The sequence below is a fragment of the Lithobates pipiens genome, unplaced genomic scaffold (assembly GCF_037356315.1).
Source record: "Lithobates pipiens isolate NorthernLeopardFrog02 unplaced genomic scaffold, aLitPip1_a1.2 Scaffold_16, whole genome shotgun sequence".
NCBI lineage: Eukaryota > Metazoa > Chordata > Amphibia > Anura > Ranidae > Lithobates > Lithobates pipiens.
In genome coordinates, this window is record NW_027507748.1 from 366,172,813 (window position 1) to 366,194,882 (window position 22,070).

Consider the following 22,070-nt stretch of genomic DNA (forward strand, 5'->3'; position numbering starts at 1 on the left):
TCTTCCCTATATCTTTAAATATTGTTTTGGGTTTAGTGGAACCATTCCACAAAAATGACTGTGCTTGCACTTAGTTTAAAATAGAGTAAACTGTTGCTGATAGTATCGGTTGGCATCTTTAAAATGACTGCTTTCAGAAGACATGGCCAAAAAACAGCCAGTAGAAAGGAAAAAAGCATGACGAGCACGGCAACATACGAAACATAGTTTCCTGAAAAGATATGCAAGTAAAGCAAACATCACATGCCATACAGGAAGTGTCTGGTGCACAAAGCGCAGAAAAACAAGACAGATTATTTTTTTTTTTTTTTTTAGTAAACCACATCTTACTTAAAAAAAAAAAAAAAAACAACTGTAAACCCATAAATGGATGCCATTTAGTTTGCTCTGTACCGTTATTGCCATCTTTGTATTTATTTAATAAAATACTTGTTTTCACCTTCTTTTTCCTTTCTCTCCCACCTCTTGTCTACATTCTTTCACTACAGTGTTGGCTCCACATCATTGCTCCGGAATGTTTTGGTCATAGTGGCAACAGTGGACTAGTCTCCAAAATGGGTGTATGCTTGGATGGCTGTATTCTCCACAAGGTGCGCACAGGACAAGGTGACAACACAGCAGCACAGTTGCTACCCCATAACAAAAAGTGCCTTAACAAGGACCCTCATGACAGGATCACAAGGTATTATTTGAATAAAATTAAAAGAAATTAGACTTGATATCAAACTTTTGCAGTCCCCAATACAGCACAGTTCAGACTGAGAGCTAATCAGTTGTGCTATAGTGCTTATGTACTAAAAACTGACATGGATAGGTATATCAGAATGACCGAAATAGGCTCTTCAGTCTGCACAGGATGGGGTAGGTACAGGACTTGGTTGAATGACCTAACTGCAGTAGAGGCGTCTTTACACAGCTGGTTATGCTGATTGTCAGGGTCAAGTATATCTAATCAATAAATGTAGATTAAAGTGATATTAACCGCTTAAGGACCGCCCCACATGCAGATACTGCAGCAGGACGGCTCTTAAGTGCAAAATCACATACCTGTAGGCGTTTTTTCCTTTGGACACAGCGGGAGCCAATCAGCAGGTCTGGAGGACACAATGTCTGCCAGGACCCACCAATCGTTCCAAGGAGAGGCAGAACGGCGGTATGCCTATGTAAACAAGAAAGATCGCCATTCTGTCAGAGGGGAAAATGGAGATCTTGTGTTTCTGCCAAGTAGAAACATGGATCTGTTTTTCCTTTATTCAAAGCACATACCCCACAATTAGAAAGCACCCCCTAGGGACAAACTTAACCCTTTAATCTCCCCCGTTAATCCCTTTCCTGCCAGTGTCATTAGTACAGTAACCGTGCATTTTTTTTAGCACTGATCACTGTAATAATGTCACTGGTCCCTAAAAAGTGTCAATTAGGTGTCCAATCTGTCGCAGTCCTGCTAAAAAAAAAAAAAAAAAAAAAAGAAATTGCTGACTGCTGCCATTACCAGTAAAACAATAAAGCCATAAAAATATCCCATAGTTTGTAGACGCTATAACTTTTGCATAAACTAATCAATATACACTTATTGTGATTTTTTTTCTTTTTTTTTACCAAAAACATGTAGCAGAATACATATTGACCTAAATTAATGAAGAAATTTAATTAACATTTTTTGATTGGGTATGTTTTATATCAGAAAGTAAAAAATGTTTTTATTTTTTCAAAAATGTCGCAAAAATAACAACTGCAGAGGTGATCAGATAGCACCAAAAGAAAGCTCTATTTGTGGGAAAAAACACATACATTTTATTTGGGTACAGTGTTGCATGACTGCGCAATTTACAGTTAAAGCAACGCAGTGTTGTATTGCAAAAAATGGCCTGGTCAGGAAGAGGGTAAAATTCCAGGGCTGAAGTGGTTAAAAGGCTTGTGATTTTTTTTCCCCCTAGAATACCACGTCCAATCACAGATGATAAAAATGTAGACACACTTGCCAGGTTTTGGCATTCCTTTCTTCACGAAGAGAGGAGAGGTCGGTAACTGGCTAGGGGTAGAGGAACCATCTACACTGATTATCAGGACACTGTTCACCAGTTTCCTGATGATCAGTGCCTGATGATCCACTTCATCAGCGCACATCCGTTTCAAAATATTTGGTCTTTTTTGTTTAGCAAAAAATAAAAAACCCAGTGGTAATTACATACCACCAAAAGAAAGCTCTATTTGTTACAAAAATAAATAAAAAAAATTCAGGCAAGGTTTAACTCATCACGAGTCCCTGTATCACTCACTTTTTTCAGGAACACTTTTAGAAGTAAAAAAAACAAATCATAATTCAGCAAACCATGCAATTGGTAAAGCACAGCTGCTTGCAGAAAAGGGTGCGAAAATCATCATCATTTAGAAGACAGCATAGCCCCAGTTCATTCAAGGGATCAGTAAGGGACAGAATATGTATAACCAGCAAAACATACACAGCTTGCTACACAAACTTTGGGAGAAAGCTACAAAGAAAATGTTTGTTATCAAAGTATGTGCATGAACCACAGACCAAAATGGGTAGAAGGCTTTTTATTGTGAATTTAAAAAAAAACAAGAACAAAAAAAAACCTTTATATAGACGGTAATGCTGCTTTGGAAGGTAAACTCTCTTCCCCGTTCATGCTTAACCTTACAAATACATGACCAGAGCTCAGAGAGCAAGGATGAATGGCCAAAAGCATAACACCAGTCTAGAGCAGGGACAGATGACTGTGAAAAATACCTACATTGGGGCACAGTACCAGCTGTAGTGGCCCTGAGCTCTGCTCCTGAAAGGACGGAGTGTTTAAGGTACATTCACATCTCCACACTCAGCTGCTCCTCTGAGGTATATGATGGTTTTCTGCTGTCAACAGGTAAGCCACTGTGACAACAGAATATGAAATGTAACACTAGGAGGATCTGTGAAGCAGCAATGACAAGGCCTGCCCTTGGCAGGTATCATGGAATGGGTGCAAGAGCAGCAACCCCCACCCTGTACCTTAAACAGCTCCAATCAAATCTGACAGGACAGATAATACTTGTATCATTAACCAGCACAGAGTGGGGGTGTGAGGGTAAGAGGACAAGGGTTCAGGGAGGAAACACTGGAGGTGAGGCCTAGTAGCGGTTTCCTGCAGTGGAATCATCCGAGTTACACTCGTGGGATCACCTTCTCCAAGAAGTCTTTCACTGCCATCATTTCCTACAACCATATTTAAAAATAGAAATTAGGAAGAACTGTACAACTGTACAACTACATTTTATACATGCTTGTAAAATAAGTAAATACTGTTATCAAGGAATGCTCTTGCTCTAAAAAATAATATATATATATATATATATATATATATATATATCTCTCTCAATTATTAAAAAAATGGGGGCAGCCACATTTGTTTGTTACAAATTTAAGCTGAGCTTCTTGCTTTGAAATGCTACATGCTGGTTGTGTTTTAGTGCTCCTTCCTTCCAAGTCTGAGTTGTTGTACTCTGAAAACCATCCTTGTAAGCAGATAAATCATCTCTACAGTTGTTAAGCATGGAGGCTCAATGAAGTTGAGTCAAATAAAGAGCCCTCACCATCACGATTTATAGAGATATGTATACCAACTGCAGAGAAAATATACAAAAATGTCCACTTCTCATTAAAGTGCAACTAAAGGCTCCCTGTATGATAGTCTAAACAAGTCCAAATCCAGTTTCTACGTGATGCAAAAATTTTACAATGTAATCAAAAACATCCTTTACTTTTGATGACTGAGCCAAATCCTCCTTTGTGTCTCACACACCCCCTCCCAGACACTACGTCACAGTGTGAGAGTTTCATCACCAATCCAGAAAGCAGTGGGCAGGACTAGGTGCGGACAAGTAATGACTGACAGGTTACATGCTTGTAAATCAATCAGTGGTGGCAATGCTGATAGCTATGCCCCCTGTAACATCATCTCATCCCTATGTAGTTCAAGCAGCCTACATAGGCTACATAGCAGCCTACATAGGAGTGGCCCCTCTGCTCTGAATTCAGGAGGTGGGCAGTATCACAGGAAGCCTTAGATGGACTTCACTGGTAGGATCAACATGTATTTGTGGGACTCCTAAACGCTGCTACAAAAAGCTATTACCAGCGGTTTTTATCCAGAGATTTTTTTCAACAATTTTTTTTTTTAATAAAGAAAATGATGCATGGGAGAAGTTGGCCTGCCATGAAAAATTTCACTTTAAGCCTCATACACACGATAGGACTTTGTACAAACTTTCCCTTGGATTTTTGTACAAAGGGCGTCGGCCCTGAACTTGTATTGCATACACACAGCAGGACTTTTTCAGCCAACTTTCACCAAATCACGTGGTTTTTCTGCTCTTTACCGCCACCTTTGGTCAACTTCTGTATTGTTGTCTGATCTTTTGCATTGGTTCTGAGCATGTGTGTTTGTACTTTGTACAAAAGTCCTATGGTTTTCTGTACACACGATCAGACTTTGCTCCATCGGACTTTTGTTGCCAGAAAGTTTGTCCGTTCGCACAGCCAACAAAAGTCAGATGAAAACCAAAAAAGTTTGTCCGATGGAGCGTACACACGGTCGGATGTTGCTCCAAAACAGCTAATTTGCATGTTTGTTGTCAAAAATGTCTGATCGTATGTATGGACCTTTATAGTGCAACTCCAATAAAACTTAAAAGTATGTGGATCTAGTTCCACAGTTCTGCGTGCTCAAGCGTTTCCCCCCTGGTTTCATATGTATTTACGTCTTTCCTATTATATTTAAAAATGTAGTTATTGATTTTAAGGCCAATTTTGGGCTGGCCTATTTTCCCGTTTACTCTATTACACTGTTATGTAGGACAGATTGCCTGATATTAGTCTCTCATGGAAATTTGTGTTAGTTAATCCCCTAATGCCAAAGATAAGCATGTACAAAATATTTTCATGGAAACCCTGCCACTAAGCTATGCAGATTAAGCTTTAAGAGGAAGGGCAAAGCTACATTTTGTCAAAATAAATACAATTTTGTGCCACGCTTAGCCAGCAATAGGTGTATCTAAACATGTGATTGCTCTAATTATAGTGCAAAAAACTATCCATATGCAAAAATAACAAAACAAAAACAACAAAAAAAAAGTGTTTTTGGTAGTACTAAGAAACAAATTTGAAGGGGACCATCATATTTCCAGCCAGTATGGTGTATTTTACATTATCAATACATAAAAAGTGTTTTTGGATTGAAAGGATATGTTCACCTTTTCAAGCATGCGACATGTTACACCCATATTTAGGGTGCAACATGCTTCAGCTCTTGTCGGTACCCCCTCCCCACCCACTGTCACATTTCAAAAATCGCAGACAAATATGAAGACAAAGCTGGGGAACATTTCTGCAGGAGTCTGACATTGCACCCGCAATATACTGATGACAAGTGCAATGCTCTGCAGACTCCTCTGAAAAAAATAAAATAAAAAACCCAAAAGCACATTTTTTTTCCTGCCTTTTATTTTTTCAAAAAGGTGAACTCAGTCTTTAAAATTCAAAAGGCTGGCTTGCAGGTTGAACATGCATCACAGGAAAAAAAATTATTACTGCCGACTGGCATGATGCCGACATACAAGCATGTTAGCTCTAACCAGATCACATTAAAAATACAGAAAAGAAAACTAAGCAGGTAAACAATGCATTCATAATATGATCAGAGCTTATGCTACTACTTGATACTGCAAAAGGGTCCTTACCTCTTGATTAGTGTTGTGCATGACTCCATGATATGTTTTAAACTGGACTTTTGAAGGGGCCACTACAGACTTCAGTTTCTCTGAGGTGAGTGCTCCAAAGCGGACGGGAATCATAGGATCTGCCTCTCCATGACATTGCAGGATGGAGATTTCCTTATTTACACTGCATGCTGCCTACAATTATATTAAAACGGACATAAAAAAACTGTCTGTTAATAGGATATTCTGTAGTTATAATCTGGGCTAAGAATGACCTGGCAATATATGTCAGACTTTATTTATATTGTGATGAAGTCAAAAAAGATCAGGCAGTACTTACAAGGCAGATCTCTAACAAGGATAGCCAGTGAATGCCATACTCACATGGTAAAAATTACTACCCCCTTTTACATGGAGAATATTGGATGCTGTTGGATAGTTCGCAGTTCCTGCATACATATTCCATAAAACAAACTTGTGCCTTTCCCATTCAAGGCAAAACACAGGTTAACTTTAAACCCATCACTAGCAGAATATGCTAATGTTTCTTTAGTACCCCCATCACCAAGTTCAGTGCCAGAAGTGGAAAGAAACACCAATTACATGAAGGTATGGAAGAGCGTGACTCACTTCATGTGACAGCATTGCCCTCAGTGGTGTCACGTAAATCACCAATGGTCCGTAGCCATTACTCATATCTGCTTTCTTTCCATTCCTGGCAGTCGATCGGATCGACAGGGGAGCAAAAAGAAAGCAAGTATATTTATCTGTTGTAGCCTTTTACACTGCATAGGCAAGGCAAAGCACAAGACCTGCTCCCTGACAAAAAGATCTTCAGAGACAGCACAGCAATCTAAGAGAATAAAGCTCAACTAGCCAATTCAACCAACTTAGCATATTCAGCTTTCTTCATATGATTCTTAAAGTCATACAAGATACCATATGAGCTGCCTAGTCATCATTTGACCCTGCTGAAAAGGCAATTATGGGGCTCTGAGTATTTATTACGAGCACATATGATATGATCTGTAGATTGTGTTTTGCGTGATCTAAGCAGAGGACTGGAAAGCAGTCCTAAATAATAAATTGTACCTATACGGTTGTGTTGGGGGACTAAGTATTTGTGTACTATCTGGATGACAGTAGTCATAAGTTGAATGACAAAGTCATTGCATTAGGAACTCTACTTGTAAGAGGAATAACTTCAACATTTACAAATTATTAAAGGAGGTGGCTGTTCGAGGAACAGCAACGCAATGTAAGAAATTAGTGGCATAAAAGTAGAATTTTGTGTATCAAAAATATTTTTGAGTACATGAGAAAGACAGGAGATATGTTAAAAAGGTATAGTCTAGCAGGAGGCAGTGTGGGAAAATGAAAATACCTCCTCAGTTTGACATTTGGCAACACAGAACACAAAACAAAACAAAAAGCAAAAAGCAACAAAGGAGATCCCAACCATTTTGTGTTCAAACTTTTTTTTTACTAATTGTTTCAGTACAGTAAAAGGTTTAGTTCCAATAACATTTGTAATAAAGATATGGTTATAAGCAGAGATAACAATGCTTCTCAAAATGTAGAACTATTAGTATGTGACAGCTTATAGGGCTGTTAAGTGATACAATATACATCTTAAGAGATGTGCTTCAGACTGAGGAGATCGAAATCTGTCAACAATGAAAAATAAACGGTATAGTTTAACTTAAAGGGGTTATAAAGGTAAATGTTTTTTCACCTTAATGCATTCTATGCATTAAGGTGAAAAAATATCTCACACTGCCGGCACCCCCAGTCCCCCCCCCCCCGTTTTACTTACCTGACCCCTCGAAAATCCCGCGCTCGCCCCCGCCATCCTCTTCGCCGCTCAGCCTGGCCGCCGATCGGCTGGAGTGGATGGATTGAAAGCTGCGCAGCTATTGGCGCTGCCGTTAATCACATCCAATGACGCAGCGCGCCGTGGGCGGGGCCGTGTAATACAGCGAGCGGCTATAGTCGCCGGCTGTATCATGGGAGCGCGCCCGCAGGTGCTTCTCACCATGCAAGGGAGCTCGCATTAATGTGAGAATTACCTGCAGGAGGAAGCAGGTTCGGGGCAAACAGCCACCGAGGGACCCCAGAAGAGCAGGTTCGGGGCCACTCTGTGCAAACAGAGCTGCACAGTGGAGGTAAGTATAACATGTTTGTTATAAAAAAAAAAAAAAAAAAAATCAGTGTGAGAGGGACCAAGTTGATAATGAGATAGAATAAGCGCTAGGTGTGGGATAGTTAACCCTTTCACACCTAAACCCCTTGCTGACATTTGGTGCTTACAAGTTAAAAACCGTATTTTTTTTGCTGGAAAATTACTTAGAACTCCCAAACACTATATTATAATAGATAGATAGATAGATACATGTATATCTCTATCTATCTGAGAATCTAGATAATAAAATGGCGATTTTTTCAATATTTTATGTCAAACGGTATTTGTGCAGCAGTGTTTTAAATGCAACTTTTTGGGAAATGGGACACTTTCATGAATAAAAAAAAAAAAATCGAAACTGTAAAGTTAGCCCAATTTTTTTTATATAAATGTGAAAGATGTTACGCTGAGTAAATAGATACCAAACATGTAATGCTTTATAATTGCAGGCACTCGTGGAATGGTGACAAACTACAGTAAATCTCCATAGGCGATGCTTTACATTTTTTTTACGGTTACCAGGTAAGCGTTACAGAGGAGGAGATGTAGAATGATTGCTCTTGCTCTGACGATCGAGGCGATACCTCGCGTGTAATTTGAACATCATTTACATATGTGGGCGTGGCTCCCGTATGCATTTTCTTTGCTGTACGAGCTTGCGGGGGCGCTTAAAAAAATTTTTTGTTTTTACTTTTATTTATTTTTATATTATTATATTGCGTTTTCAAAAATAAATAAAATTGATCACTTTTATTGCTGTCACAAGGAATGTAAAAATCCCTTGCGACAGTAATAATAGGTGACGACAGGTACTCAAAGACCTCCAATCCCTCCTTTGCACTTCAAAGTATTCAGATCGCCAAAAATGGGTATGGGTAAGGGAACGGTGGAAATCGGTATCCTCAGAGAACAATAAGTGAAGCAATGGTACCCTGGGCATTCAGACCCGGGGTCTAATTACCCTGGTCTGGAGGCCTGGCGGAAGGTATTAAGACACCAAATCCCTTCTGAACATAAGACAATAACATATTGTAAAAACAGGGTTGGTGTGTCCATCAGGATAAGAACCCCACTCAAAAACTGAGTATAGTTACTTTTAAGTGGCATTGGCCATGGGACTGCTGTGCGAGCAAGGGGGCAGTCAAAGTAGGATATCACCCTGTAGAGAGGAGTCAGTCAAATTGGATCCTCCGGGGCTGGTGAGGCGAAGTGACCCATCTTGTGGATGCTAGAATGGGCCTGGTGTTCAGGAGAGTCTTGTAGCTTTTTGGGGGAGCAAGATGGTGCCCAGTGCTTGGATCCCTCTGTGGTGGTTTCAGGTGTTGACAGGCGGAGGTCTTCTGCTGATTTGCACATATACGAGGTTCCTTTGTGGGAGAAGCGGATGGCAATGGGGAAACTCCAGCGATATGCAATGCGGTGGTGTTGGAGGATGAGCAAATGCATTTTCATTGCTTTTCTTTTGGTGAAGGTCAGCTGGGAGAGGTCCTCTAAAACTTGCCAACAGTGGCCTTGGAACATCAGGGAGTCTTTCTTGCAGGCTGCTTCCATGTTCCTTGGTGCCGAAATAATTAATCGATTAATCAACAACTAATCGATTATGAAATTAATCGATTACTATTTTCATAATCTGTTAATCTGGCAGTAACATAATGGGGTTAAAAAAAAAAAAAAAATAAAAATAAAATGAGCCCTTTATAGTACAAAAATATAATCACTACTGTAAATATCACTTTCACTGTTCTACGGTAAAAAAATGAACCCCTTACAGTAGTGATTATCTGCATTTTTGTACTATAAAAAGGGCTAATTTTAGTCTTTTTAACCCCATTATGTTACCAAACGTCTTAGGCCTGGTTCACATCTATATGTTTTTTGGTGCTTTTTGCAGAAACGCACTACAGTTCATTTAAATGGTTTCCTGTGGGACACGGTCATATCTGTGCTTTTTTCAGCCGCTGCATATTTGGAAAGGGTCAGGGACTTTTAACGCAAAATGGTGCTTTTTTGGTTCAATATACTTCAATGGAGAAGCTGCAGAAAAAATAAAATAAAAAAAAATAAATGTAATGCGTTTTTGCAGCAATTTGTGTTTTTTTAATCTGCCCAAAAAAATAAATGCAAAAAACTGCAGTAAAATCACGAGAGCAAAAATCAAAACACACAGCAAAAAGCACTGCAGAAACTGCATAGGTGTGTACCGAGCCTCATGCTGGCCATCCAGATCAATTTTCTGGTGAGAATATTCAGCTGAAAAATCTTTGTACATTCGCTGAATGAAAGAATGTTGTTTGAAATTTTCACTTCATTTCTGAACAAAAACCACATACACTGTCTGAAAATTCCTTTGACCAAGAAGTTTTCTATTATTTCCAAATTTTCCCGTCACTGTGGTTGAAAATGAACGTTGATTTTACCCACATTTTTTTTTTTTAAAGGTTATTGACCGATTAATCTAAATAATAATCGGCCAACTAATCGATTATGAAAATAATCGTTCGTTTCAACCCTAGAAATAATGCAGTATTATGACTATATCCCTGGGGCGTCCATTTTCCTTACGGGGGGGGCAGAGATCTGGGAATCCTGTCCATTTCCAGGCGTTCTATGGGAATTGATGAGGCAAGTTACTGAAAGAGTGCTGTAATGGTGGATTGGAGGTCTTCTACCGCCTCAGGGATACCTCAGACACAGAGGTTAGATCTCCTGGCCCTATTCCCAAAGTCCTCGAGGCGGGCTTGGAGGGATGGAGTTTCCTCCCATAAGGTCTCCAGTTCTTCCTCATAATTATTGGTGATGATATCCAGTTCATCTACCCTTTTCTCTAGGATAGAAGTGTGACGACCCACGTCACGAATCTCCCACACAAGTTTGTCAGTAATGATCTCTGAAGTGTTTTGCAGGGCTTTATTGAGAACCCACTCAAATTGCCTTAGCAGGTCAGATGTGGATGAAGCATTCTGTAGGGCTATGGGGTTCAACCCGAATTCAGAGTCCGACTCACCGTTCAGTCTGGTAGTTGGAGTCTGGGTCTGTTTCTGTGTGTGTGGCAGCTCAGATCAGGAAGACGGCGGCTCTCGTCAGTGCTTCCTGGATCGTTCTCGATTTCAGCTTCATTTTCTTTCTGCTGTACATCTCAGTCTGTTCCTGGGGGTCACAGCAAGGAGCTGGATACGCTGATGAGGCTGTATTCAGGCAAGACTCTGGGATACAAGTCTGTTGGGTCCCAGTAGATGTGGAGCGTTAGGCAGACATGTCCTGCTCAGACGGCTTGGTGCATGCACCTCTGGCCCAATCCATTTAATGAGAAATCTGCACATTTCCTTTGTTAACTGAAAATGGTTTTCATAAAATACAAAACACCATGTTCCGAGAAGAAAAATTGTGAGTTTACACTTAGCCACAAACTCGCGGTCAAAAACAGGTAGCATGTCATACCATGAAAGCGTTAACGACCCCAACTCTGGTGTAAGCCAAGATCAACAAGAGGGAAAGCAGTTTTTGCTCAGAAGGTCCATCCTTTAAACAAAATTAACAAATGTGCAGAAGAACCAAAGCTTTGGCCATATCTTAGTTGAACACAAACTCACAAAATGTGAGGAATGAGAAGGGATTCATTTCACTCATTCATTTAAAGTGCTCAAGAGCTGCTGATTGGCCAAGGCTGCTTAAATGTCACTTATAATCAATTTGTAGGCTGCAATACGGGGGCAGCAGCATCTTGCACTGGCAGAGATCAGGGTAGCCTACGTCAGGAGCAAAAGATGGAGTGGAAAGAATAGTCAATTGCTCATTACATTCTGTGTGCCAACAAAGATAGCTGAAGACAATGTAAAGCAAAGCTGGAAGTATTTTGGGATCCACATGTAAGTGAACTTCAAAATAATTAATCTCCTAAAACCTGAAACAAAGCAGAAGCATTCACCGGTTTTATATCAGATGGTTGTCAGGTTCCTTGGTGTCCTGTGGACAAGAGAAAACTATGTGCTCCAACATCTCTTTGCCTGCCCCACCCTATATACTCTTAGGAGACATTTTTATGTAGAATAAAATATTTTCATAAATGTATTCACAAACTCATGTTTATGCACTCTGAAAAAACACATCCTGCATTACCTGAGGGAATGTCTTGTGAAGAGGCAACCAACAGCTAAGTCCAACTACACCAGCAAGTTTATGTTGACAGGTCAAAGCCGTATACAAAGACAGGGCACCACCCTGAACAAAAACAAATGGGGGGAAAGGTACTTTGATGAAGAACACATGGAAATATAATATGCCATACATTTTACAGTAGTTGTGTTTCTGCACCTTTATCAACCGAGAAAGGAAAGGGTTATGCATAGAATTGTATTTAACCATAACTTGAACTTCACTTTCTCAATCAACATTACAGATTTCTCATCCTTATGCTGCTAGCCTTAGTAAATAGATAAGAAAACATGATATATTTTCCCATTTTAAACATTAATCAGAAATGCTAAAGGGTGTTTTTTAAAGTGATTTCAGCAAACTAAAGCATGGAGACATGGATGGGTGGGTAGGTAGGTAGGTTTTCTTTGGATATTAAACATTAATTAAATAGCATTTTTGGTTTGTGGTGCTCAGATGCAGTGTAGTTCTGCTTTAATTCTAATTCTGTTCATCCACGCCCAACCCCAGCCTAATGACTGGGCAGAAGAAACAGAAAATGATTGAGCTCATCCTTCTGTTCTGCAATCCTGTACACATATTCAGAAAGGTAGTCTAGCAGTACTGTGCAATGTAGCACAACTTGATTGATAGAAAGTCTGCTCCCAGTATGACCGAAGCTTACAGGTGGCCAATAGAGAGACCAGGTACTTATGCATGTAAATGAACAAGAACGTGCATACATTTCATTAGGGTCCTAAAGTGGTTAAGCTCAATTTCAAGAGGATGGCAAAAAAAAACAAACAAAAAAAAAAACACAACGGTTCTAAACCAGCGTTTCTCAACTCCTGTCCTCAAGGCGCCCCAACAGGTCACGTTTTTAGGCTTTCCATTATTTTGCACAGGTGATTGGATTCCTTTCACTGCCTTAGCAATTACCACAGCCGTTTCATCTAAGAAAAATTCTGAATATATGACCTATTGGGGCGCCTTGAGGATTGGAGTTGAGAAACACTGGTCTAAACAAAGGCAAAAAGAGACAACTTTAAGCAGTTGGGAAAAAAAAAAAAAAGCAGCCCGTTTGCTGGCAACAGTCAAAGTCCTTTATCATGTTCTGTAGTCCAACTCATCTCAAAATATAGCTAAAAGAGAGAGATTGAACAAGTATAATAACTTTTTTTTTTTTTTAATCACATGTAACCTGGAGTGGTTTATGCTGTTCTACCTCACACCGCCACACTGTCTAATGGTGACCTGAGAGCTCTATACACAGCGACAGTTGCGTTGTGGCAAAAACAATACCCTATCAACCCCAGCAGCATTAATGTTAAACGCGATTCATTCAAGTGAGTGGAGCTGCCCTGTAATTTTGAGCCAAATGCGACACTCACAGTTGTGGCACATTATTACCTTTCAAAAATTCTGTCTTTTAGATCGAACGATTTGTAAAAAAAAATTCTGGGCTACTTTTCTGATTGAAACACCTTTTGTGTTTTAGTTAAGGAATACAGTAGTCTTTCCTTCTGTTCCATGTCAGGACATGTCTAAACAGCCAAGCCAGATTAGTTTCGAGCGTTGCCCCTCATTTTCCCTATCCGAGTGCTGACATCAAGACAGAGCCAAGTACTTACTGTTGTTGTATGTAAAAAAGGGGAAGAAGAAGGACTTCTAAGTAGTATTAAAGCCTAAAGCAAACATTATGTTGCAGCATACCAATTCTTATATGTGATGGCTATGTTAGTTTGCTTCTTAGGCTTTATATTTTCATCTGGTAATCCAGTAAGTCTGTTATTCACAGAGCAAACTCTCCAGCAGAATGTATCAGTTTACATAGATAAGACAAACCACTTAAAACTGACAAAGGTAATTAAAATGATCAGCTTTTATTTATTCATGTAAAACCATCTTAAAAAGGAAAAAACAGTTTGCTTTAACGGATTATAAACTGTGAGCCAGAGTTTGGCTTCAATGCTGCGTTCTTCTCTACCTCTTCTGCTCCTTCCTCCAGAATTGTCTCACTGATATAGGTGGTGTGCTACTGGTCAGATCACCAGGTGAAAACAGAGGGGAAAAGCCAAAGAAAAAAGCTGCTGCAGCCACCACATCTAATGATTGGTAAGCTGTAAGGGTGAGCTCAGGTGTGTTCGCAAATAGCACGTGCAGAGCCCGCCAGGAAGTCGGCACTGCACAGCGCTGATCACAGGCAGTGAGACATTTCCCAATCTTTGCAGCCGTGCATCGGGACAACATCTCACTGTTTGCAATTAGCGCATTGTGCATTGCGGACTTCCTGGCGGGCTCTGCTGTGCCGTTTGTGAAAACGCCTCATCTTTAGCTGTAATACAATACATTTTTGGTTTTGTGTTTAATATTAATAAAATGATATACACAATGGCATTCATTTTTGTATGTGCCTGAAATTCAGCTTCGATCTTACTTTCACAAACTAAAGAATAGAGTTCTTGATACAACAAGAGGAAATATACAGCTTTTTACCCACTCTATCACTCAGACAAGTACCTGAGAGAATCCTCCGAGAACAATTCTATTAGCAGGAATTCCATTCTTCACTTCATGCTCAATAATACTCTTGACTGAAACAGAAAAGATAACATTAACATTCAATAAATGCCACCAAAACAAGACATCACCCACATAACACTTTAAACAGGACTTATTTAGATGCACAGAAGCTCTTGCTGTCCCTCTGAAAAGCAGTGGATTGCTTTCCAGAGGAACAAATATGTTTAAGTATATGCATAACCTATTAGACATTTTTTGGGGACGTGACGCTCAATCTGTTCTTGACGATTAGCAGTTTTGGGCCAGCGAATCTGTACTTACTGCTATCTGTAGCTTTCTTAATGCCTGCCTCATCTTCTGGGGCATCAGGACTCAGTCCCATCAAATCAAACCTGCAGTAATAGAAAAACAAATCTTCAGGAATGAGAAACATCTACAAACATGCTAGAGATGCACTGGTGAAGAACACATACATACCATGCTGGCATCACCATCTTCATGTTTAGAGTTACTGGAATACGCGGTCTGCAGGTAGAAAAATGCATCGAGTTATTCACTGGTTGGTTCTTTTTGGTCTAAGGCTGGTCATACACATAATTCATAATCCATCATTTGTGTAAAGCATGTAATACTATAACAAAAGTCATGTTTTATAAAAGCATTAAAAGGGAGAAGTACAGCTAAATCTTTTATGCCTGTACTTCTCCTATGGATCAGAGGCGTGCAGTATGTTCTGCACTCCTGTGAACAGTTTTCAGCCATCAGCGGGCTAAAGTTCACTGTTGGCTGATGTCACAGAGCCAGTCCAGGCTCTGAAAAGATCCTGACCACATGGTCAGGATCCACCCAGAAGCCTGTCTAGACAGGCACCTGGCTCAGACTAAGTGGCCCCTCAAGATCCTGAGCCAACCAAAGCCCAGTGCTCCAGTGAGCGCTGGAGGAGCAGAAGCTGGATACTGACAGTCCCAGTTCCCTGCTTAGAGTGGAGGGGGAGAACTGAGTAATCAGCAGTGTTTAATCGCTTGGTACTCACTGCAGAGCCGACTGGGGACAGATGCAGCATCAGATCAATGATGTATCCACCTATGCAAGTATAAAAGGCGTGTTTTTTTGTTGTTTTTTTGGTGCAAAGCCCATACTTCTCTTTTAAACTAATTTTGTTTTGAAACCCACTGTTCATCGTGACCTGTGTGTATACTTTTAGATTTTGCGTACTGTAATTCCTAATTTTGCACCATTAAAGTATTAAAAGAATTAGGGCTGAAACAACGAATCGATCAACAACAAATCGATTATGAAATTAATCGATTACTATTTTCATAATCGATTAATCGGCCAGTAACATAATGGGGTTAAAAAAAAATAAAAAATGAGCCCTTTATAGTACAAAAATAGCAATCGCTACTGTAGATACCACTTTCACCGATCTACAGTTAAAAAAATTTAACCCATTACAGTAGTGATTATCTGCTTTTTGTTGTAGTATAAAGGGCTACTTTTAGTTTTTTTTTAACACAGTTATGTTACTAAACATCTTAGACCTGGTTCACATCTATGTGTTTTTTGTGCTTTTTGCAGAAACACACTACAGTTCATTTACATGGTTTCCTATGGGACACATTCACATCTATGCTTTTTTCAGCCGCTGTGTATTTGGAAACAGTCGGGGACTTTTTTTTTTTTTTTTTTTAAACGCAAAACAAAACGCTTTTTTAGTTCAATGTACTTCAATGGAGAAGCTGCAGAAAAGAATGTAATGGTTTTTGCAGCAAATTGTGTTTTTTAATTTGCCCAACAAATCGGCCCAAAAAAATGCAAAAACTCAAATCACAGCAAAATCACGTGCGCAAAAATCAAAACGTACAGCAAAAAGCACTGCAGAAACAGATCAAAAGCAAACTGCATATGCTGGCCACGCGGATCAATTTTCAGACGAAAAATCTTTGTACATTCGCTGAAAGAATGTTGCTTTGAAATTTTCACTTGTTTTTAACATTCTGTTTTTAAAATGAATGCCATTTCTGAACAAAATTCACATACACTGTCTGAAAATTCCTTTCACCAAGAAGTTTTCCAAATTTACCCGTCACTGTGGTTGAAAATGAATATCGATTTGACCCCACTATTGATTAGAAAATCGAACAAATGTTCTTAAAATTTTTTTTTTTTTTTTGAGGGAAGATCTCCTCTAATAGTATATACAGTATCTCTCTTCTGTCTGTTGTTCTCAGAGTGGATTAGAGATTTTGCTCTCTAACCATATAGTTGGTTATTTATATTTACCACTACATAGAGATATTTAAGAATAAATGGCTTTTTTTTTTTAATCGTTACATATTAACTAAATTATACACCACTTTTTTTTTGTTTTCTTTTTTAAGGTTATTCACCGATTAATCAAAACAATAATCGGCCAACTAATCGATTATGAAAATAATTGTTAGTTGCAGCCCTAAAAAGAATAAGACTAAAAGTAACACAAATGTACACTTCCGATACACAAAATATAGAATTGTTTTGATTAGCGGCAACATAAAAAAATTAAACAAACAATACTCACGCATGTGGACATATGTACTTCACATAGGGCAGTTTAATGGCAGACAATGATTCAGCCCAGCCATGTCTAAGTAGTAGCAAAAAAGAGCAAATTAATGTACTATTTGAACAAAATCTGGCCAAACAAATTCATATATATATCACACATTCACCTACAATCATTTCTCCCCACATACTGTAAACCAATCATAACATGGGCCTTTTTTCAAAGGCCACTGCAAAATGTACTTCCCAAAATCATTGTAAAGCAAAAAACTATTTAAAAAGGGGGCTTGATTGGTTGGTTGGTACAAATCCCATCACCCCTCTGCCTGTGGGAGTCATGCTTGTAGCTGTTAGCCTCGCAATGCCTCATGGGACTAGTAGTTTTGCAACAGCTGGAGGGCCACCAGTTTGAGACCCCTGCTTTAGGGGTTTGTGTTAAAGAGTGCTGTAGTCAAACATTCCTTCTTCCAGTCAAATAAACACAGCAGCATTCAAATGAAAAAAAAAAATGGGTTGACTTGAGAAGGCCATGTTTTACCTGCTATTCCTGCAGTTCAAACAAATCTTAATAGGATAAGCATCAACAGACAGGCAGCGTAGGCAAAGCAGCATAAATTCAGCCTCAGAACTGCCATGTGTACTGCCCAATGAAAATCGATAGGATTTTGTAGATCTGCATTTGATGGCATTTCAAACCCACAAAAAAACAAAGGCCTTCATATCAGCCCTTACTCTGGTATGTAGGTACGCTGCAATGCAAAATGTGAACCAATATTTAAGACTAGGGATCGACTGATATTGTTTTATCGGTGCAGATACAATATTTCGGCAACCCCTCAGGCAAATACTGTTTACCGATATTCTGTATATTTAAAAGAAAACATTTTTACTGTTATTGCTGTCACAAGGAAAATAAACATCCCTTGTGACAGTAACAGGTGGCGATAGGTACTCTTAATGGAGGAATCTGGGGTCTATAAGACCCCAAATCCCTCCACTGCACTTGAAAGTATTCAAAACGTCAAGATCCGCGATTATAAATACTTTAAAACTGGTGCTTTTAAGACGCCAGTAATCCGGGAAAGGGAGGTCATGACATCACTTCCGGGTTACTAGATCCGAGACCTGAACGAATCATGGGATGGGATCGCCCAGGGCGAGGGATGTCCCCTACCACCATTTGTAATATCAGCTGAGCGGCTGCTGAACCACCCTGGTTATTACAATAAAGCCGACCAGCCACTCTAAAGAACAGTACCCGGGTGATGCCTGCAAGTGCAAGCATCACCTCAGTAAAACCCCTTGAAGTAATATCGGCCTGCAATAATCGGTTGATCCCTATTTAAGGCCCCTCCATGTGGTAACAGAGGAGTGCCCTTGCTCTTCTTCTTCTCGTTTACAATGCACTGGACTTGGGATTCCAACATATAAATGGGAGCAGACAAGAAGAGATGAGCCCAAACATAGCATTTATTAGTAACACCCACAAGGGTTAGGCTTCATGTACACTGCTGCTGATAAACAGACGTTTAGGAGCAGTTGGGCATTTTTTTTCAGCTGCCCCTGAACTCTCCTCTATTGCCTCATTTCCACTGAGTGGAACGGTTAAGGTCGGAACAGTTTGGAAGGGTTAGAATGGTACGGCCTATTCAGGTGAGTGTTTCCACTGCAAGTCGGACCACCAGGGGCCATACAGGGTTTAGAAAAAATGCCTTTGACGTGAGCATTGACGTTTTTCTGTCTGCCAATTAGTGGAATGTATTGTGTGATGCCAGTAGCTCCGCTCTAACCATACCGGACCATTTTCTATGGCCCCACATCTGAAGCAGGACCCTGAATGGTGCGGTGTGGTTCGATTGTAAGGGCGGCTTTCATAATGGAAACACTCAAAATAGTGTAGCGTACCGAACCAAACCGATCCGCTGGAAAAAAGGCAATAGTTATCTTACCAGTACATGTACACGGGGTCGTTTATAGTAGTTTCTAGGCAGTTGAGTTTAGAGTCTTTTTTGGAAAGCAAAAAAAAATGCATTCAGGACAGATGTTCAGAGGCATTTGAAATGCCAAACGCCTGTAACAGATTGTAAATGTGATAATTTGCACTTAGCCACGTTTTGTTTATAGGCGTTTTTAATTTTTGACTATTTGAAAAAAAAAAAACGTGGCTAAATGCAGCAAAAAACAGTTACTACCTGTCAAGTTAAATCATTCAGGAGAATGTCCCGTGTACATAAGGCTTAATACACTTTGCCGCATTTGCATTTAGTTTCCTTTTTTTTTCAAATAGTCAAAAATAAAAAATGCTTGTTAAACAAAAACAAGGCTAATCACGAGTTACCATGTTTACAAGCTGTTACAGGCGTTTGGCGTTTCAAATGCCTCTGAACATCGGTCCTGAAGGCATTTTTTTGCGTTCCATAAAATGCTTCTTAACTGCCCAGAAAGGACTATAGAGGACCCTGTGTACATTAACTGATAAGATAACAGAGGAGAGTTCCGGAGCAGCTGAAAAAAAAATGCACAACTTCTCCTAAATGTCCGTTTACCAGCAGCAGTGTACAGGAGGTCTAAAGGGGCTGAGTAGCCTTGTAAATGGTTTTTCTTACTATGCTGGAAAACCATGTGACCTTAAAGCGGGGTTCCACCCTAAAGTGGAACCTCCGCTGATCGGAAACCCTCCCCCCCTCCGGTGTCACAATTGGCACCTTTCAGGGGGGAGGGGGGTGGAGATACCTGTCAAAGACAGGTATTTACACCCACTTCTGGGCATAGAATCCCGTGGGAGTCTACGCTATTTCCTGTCCTGCCGCGCTGTCTGCTGGGACACACACGGGTCTCAGAGACAGCGCGGAGAATTCCTATTGCGCTGCGCGACTCGCGCATGCGCAGTAGGGAACCGGGAAGTGAAGCTGATTCGCTTCACTTCCTGATTCCCTCACCTAGAATGGTGGTGGCAGCAGCCGAGAGCCGAACGATCGATCGGCCTCTGCATCGCTGGAACCCGGGACAGGTGAGTGTCCATTTATTAAAAGTCAGTAGCTGTAGTATTTATAGCTGCTGGCTTTTAATATTTTTTTTTGTAGGTGGAATCCCTCTTTAACCACTTCAGTCCCGGAAGGATTTGCCCCCTTAATGACCAGGCCTTTTTTTTGCAATACGGCACGGAGTCGCTTTAACTGAAAATTGTGCGGTCGTGTGACTTTGTACCCAAACAAAATTTATGTCCTTTCTTTCCAACAAATAGAGCTTTCTTTTGCTGCCATTTGATCACCTCTGCGTTTTTTTGCACTATAAAAAAAAAAAAAAAAAACTAAATTTCTTCATAAATTTAGGCCAATATGTATCCTACATATTTTTGGTAAAAAAATAAAAACAAAACAAAAAAAAAAAAAAAAACGCAATAAGCCTATATTGGTTGGTTTGCGCAAAAGTTATCTACAAAACTACAGGATAGAGTTATGGACATTTTTTTTTTTTACTGCCAATGTTGGCGACCTGCGATTTCTAGCGGGACTGCGACTTTGCGGCAGACAAATCTGACCCCAAATTACACTTTTTGGGGACCAGTGACATTATTACATTGATCAGTGCTATAAAATGCACTGATCAATGTAAAAATGATACTGGCAGGGGAAGGGGTTAACACTAGGGGTGATCAAGGGGTTAACTGTGTTTCCTGGGTGTGTTCTAACTGTAGGGGGGGAGTTGGGCTTCCAGGGACATGACAGATCACTGTTCCTGATCACTGGGAACAGAAGATCTCTGACATGTCCCCTGTCAGAAGGGGGATCCGCCTTGTTTACAAAGGCAGATCCCTGTTCTGCCTCTGTGCACAACAATCGCGGGCTGCCATCGAGTCCACTGGACCCACGCCCCCAATCTCATGTACGGACCAAAGTACAGGTAAGTCAGTTCATGCAGGAGAGCCGACCTACCACAGTAAAAGTACAGCGGCTGGTCTGCAAGTGGTTACATAGCTGGTGAGGTTGGAAAAAAAAAAAGACGCAAGTCCAACCTATGTGTGCGATCATCGGTGCAGCACCTCCGGCTCCCCGCTCATCAGGGCAGCCCCATCGGGACAGGAGAAAAAAAAATTCTTATTCTTATTAATTCTATACTGTTTTTCATTTCTTTTATTCTTATTATTCTATGCTTTTTTTTTCGTTTAGTAAGCAAAGAATAAAAAACCCAGTGGCGATTAAATACCACAAGAAGGCTCTGTCTCAAAAAATGATAAATTTGGGTACATTGCTGCATGACCATAAAATTGTCAAAGTGTGATAGGACTGAACGCTGAACATTGGCTTGGGCAGGGGGGGGGGGTGAAAGTGCCCGCTATTGAGGTGGTAAAGGTTTAATATCATTGTAAATGAGCCCCAAGCTTTAGATGAAGGCACATTTCCCACTGCAATGGTGTAACCCTGAGTTTGTCAGGGATTAGATGAGCAGTGTCTGTATTATGTACACACCCAAAACCCTATACAACAGGGATGACACAGCCATTCCATCACAGGCAGGAGGGAAGGAGACATGCCACTTACCCGTTATCACCCAGGCCGTGCAGGAAGATCACCTGTTGGTAGAAGGGGTACAGTCATGAGAAGGGTCCATGTACAGTATTAGGGAATGATGAGAACACTGCCCCCGCCCTGACAAGTCCTATTAGCACACAGTGACCGAGGAGCGCAGTCCCCTCACACACTTATTATACACAGGACATAAGGCCGCCCTGACTGCGCTCACCCCACATGCTCCCCAGCCCACTAACGTGTCTTACCGCCGCAGTCTCTCGTTCCCCTCCGGGTACGGTCACAGCGTCGGTGAGTAACGGCACAGACATGTTGTTTCCGCACATGCACCGGAGTGATGTCACACACCGCCCCGGTGACCTCTGACCTCTCGCGGAGAAACAATGAGCCGCAGCCGCTAAGCGGATCTAACCCCGGCGCATGTCACGTGATCACGGCTTTCCCCA

General features: G+C 40.5%; 1 protein-coding gene across 1 annotated transcript; it reads right to left on the minus strand.

Moving 5' to 3' along the window:
• Positions 1-2,544: 2,544 nt before the first annotated feature.
• LYPLA2 (lysophospholipase 2) lies at positions 2,545-22,070 on the minus strand. Its single transcript, XM_077482069.1, has 9 exons — positions 21,873-22,070; positions 21,637-21,668; positions 17,112-17,177; positions 15,029-15,076; positions 14,873-14,943; positions 14,549-14,622; positions 12,014-12,115; positions 5,737-5,910; positions 2,545-3,214 (listed from the first exon to the last, which is right to left on the minus strand). The coding sequence occupies exons 1-9, from the start codon at positions 21,948-21,950 to the stop codon at positions 3,164-3,166; spliced, it is 696 nt and encodes a 231-aa protein (XP_077338195.1). The 5' UTR covers positions 21,951-22,070; the 3' UTR covers positions 2,545-3,163.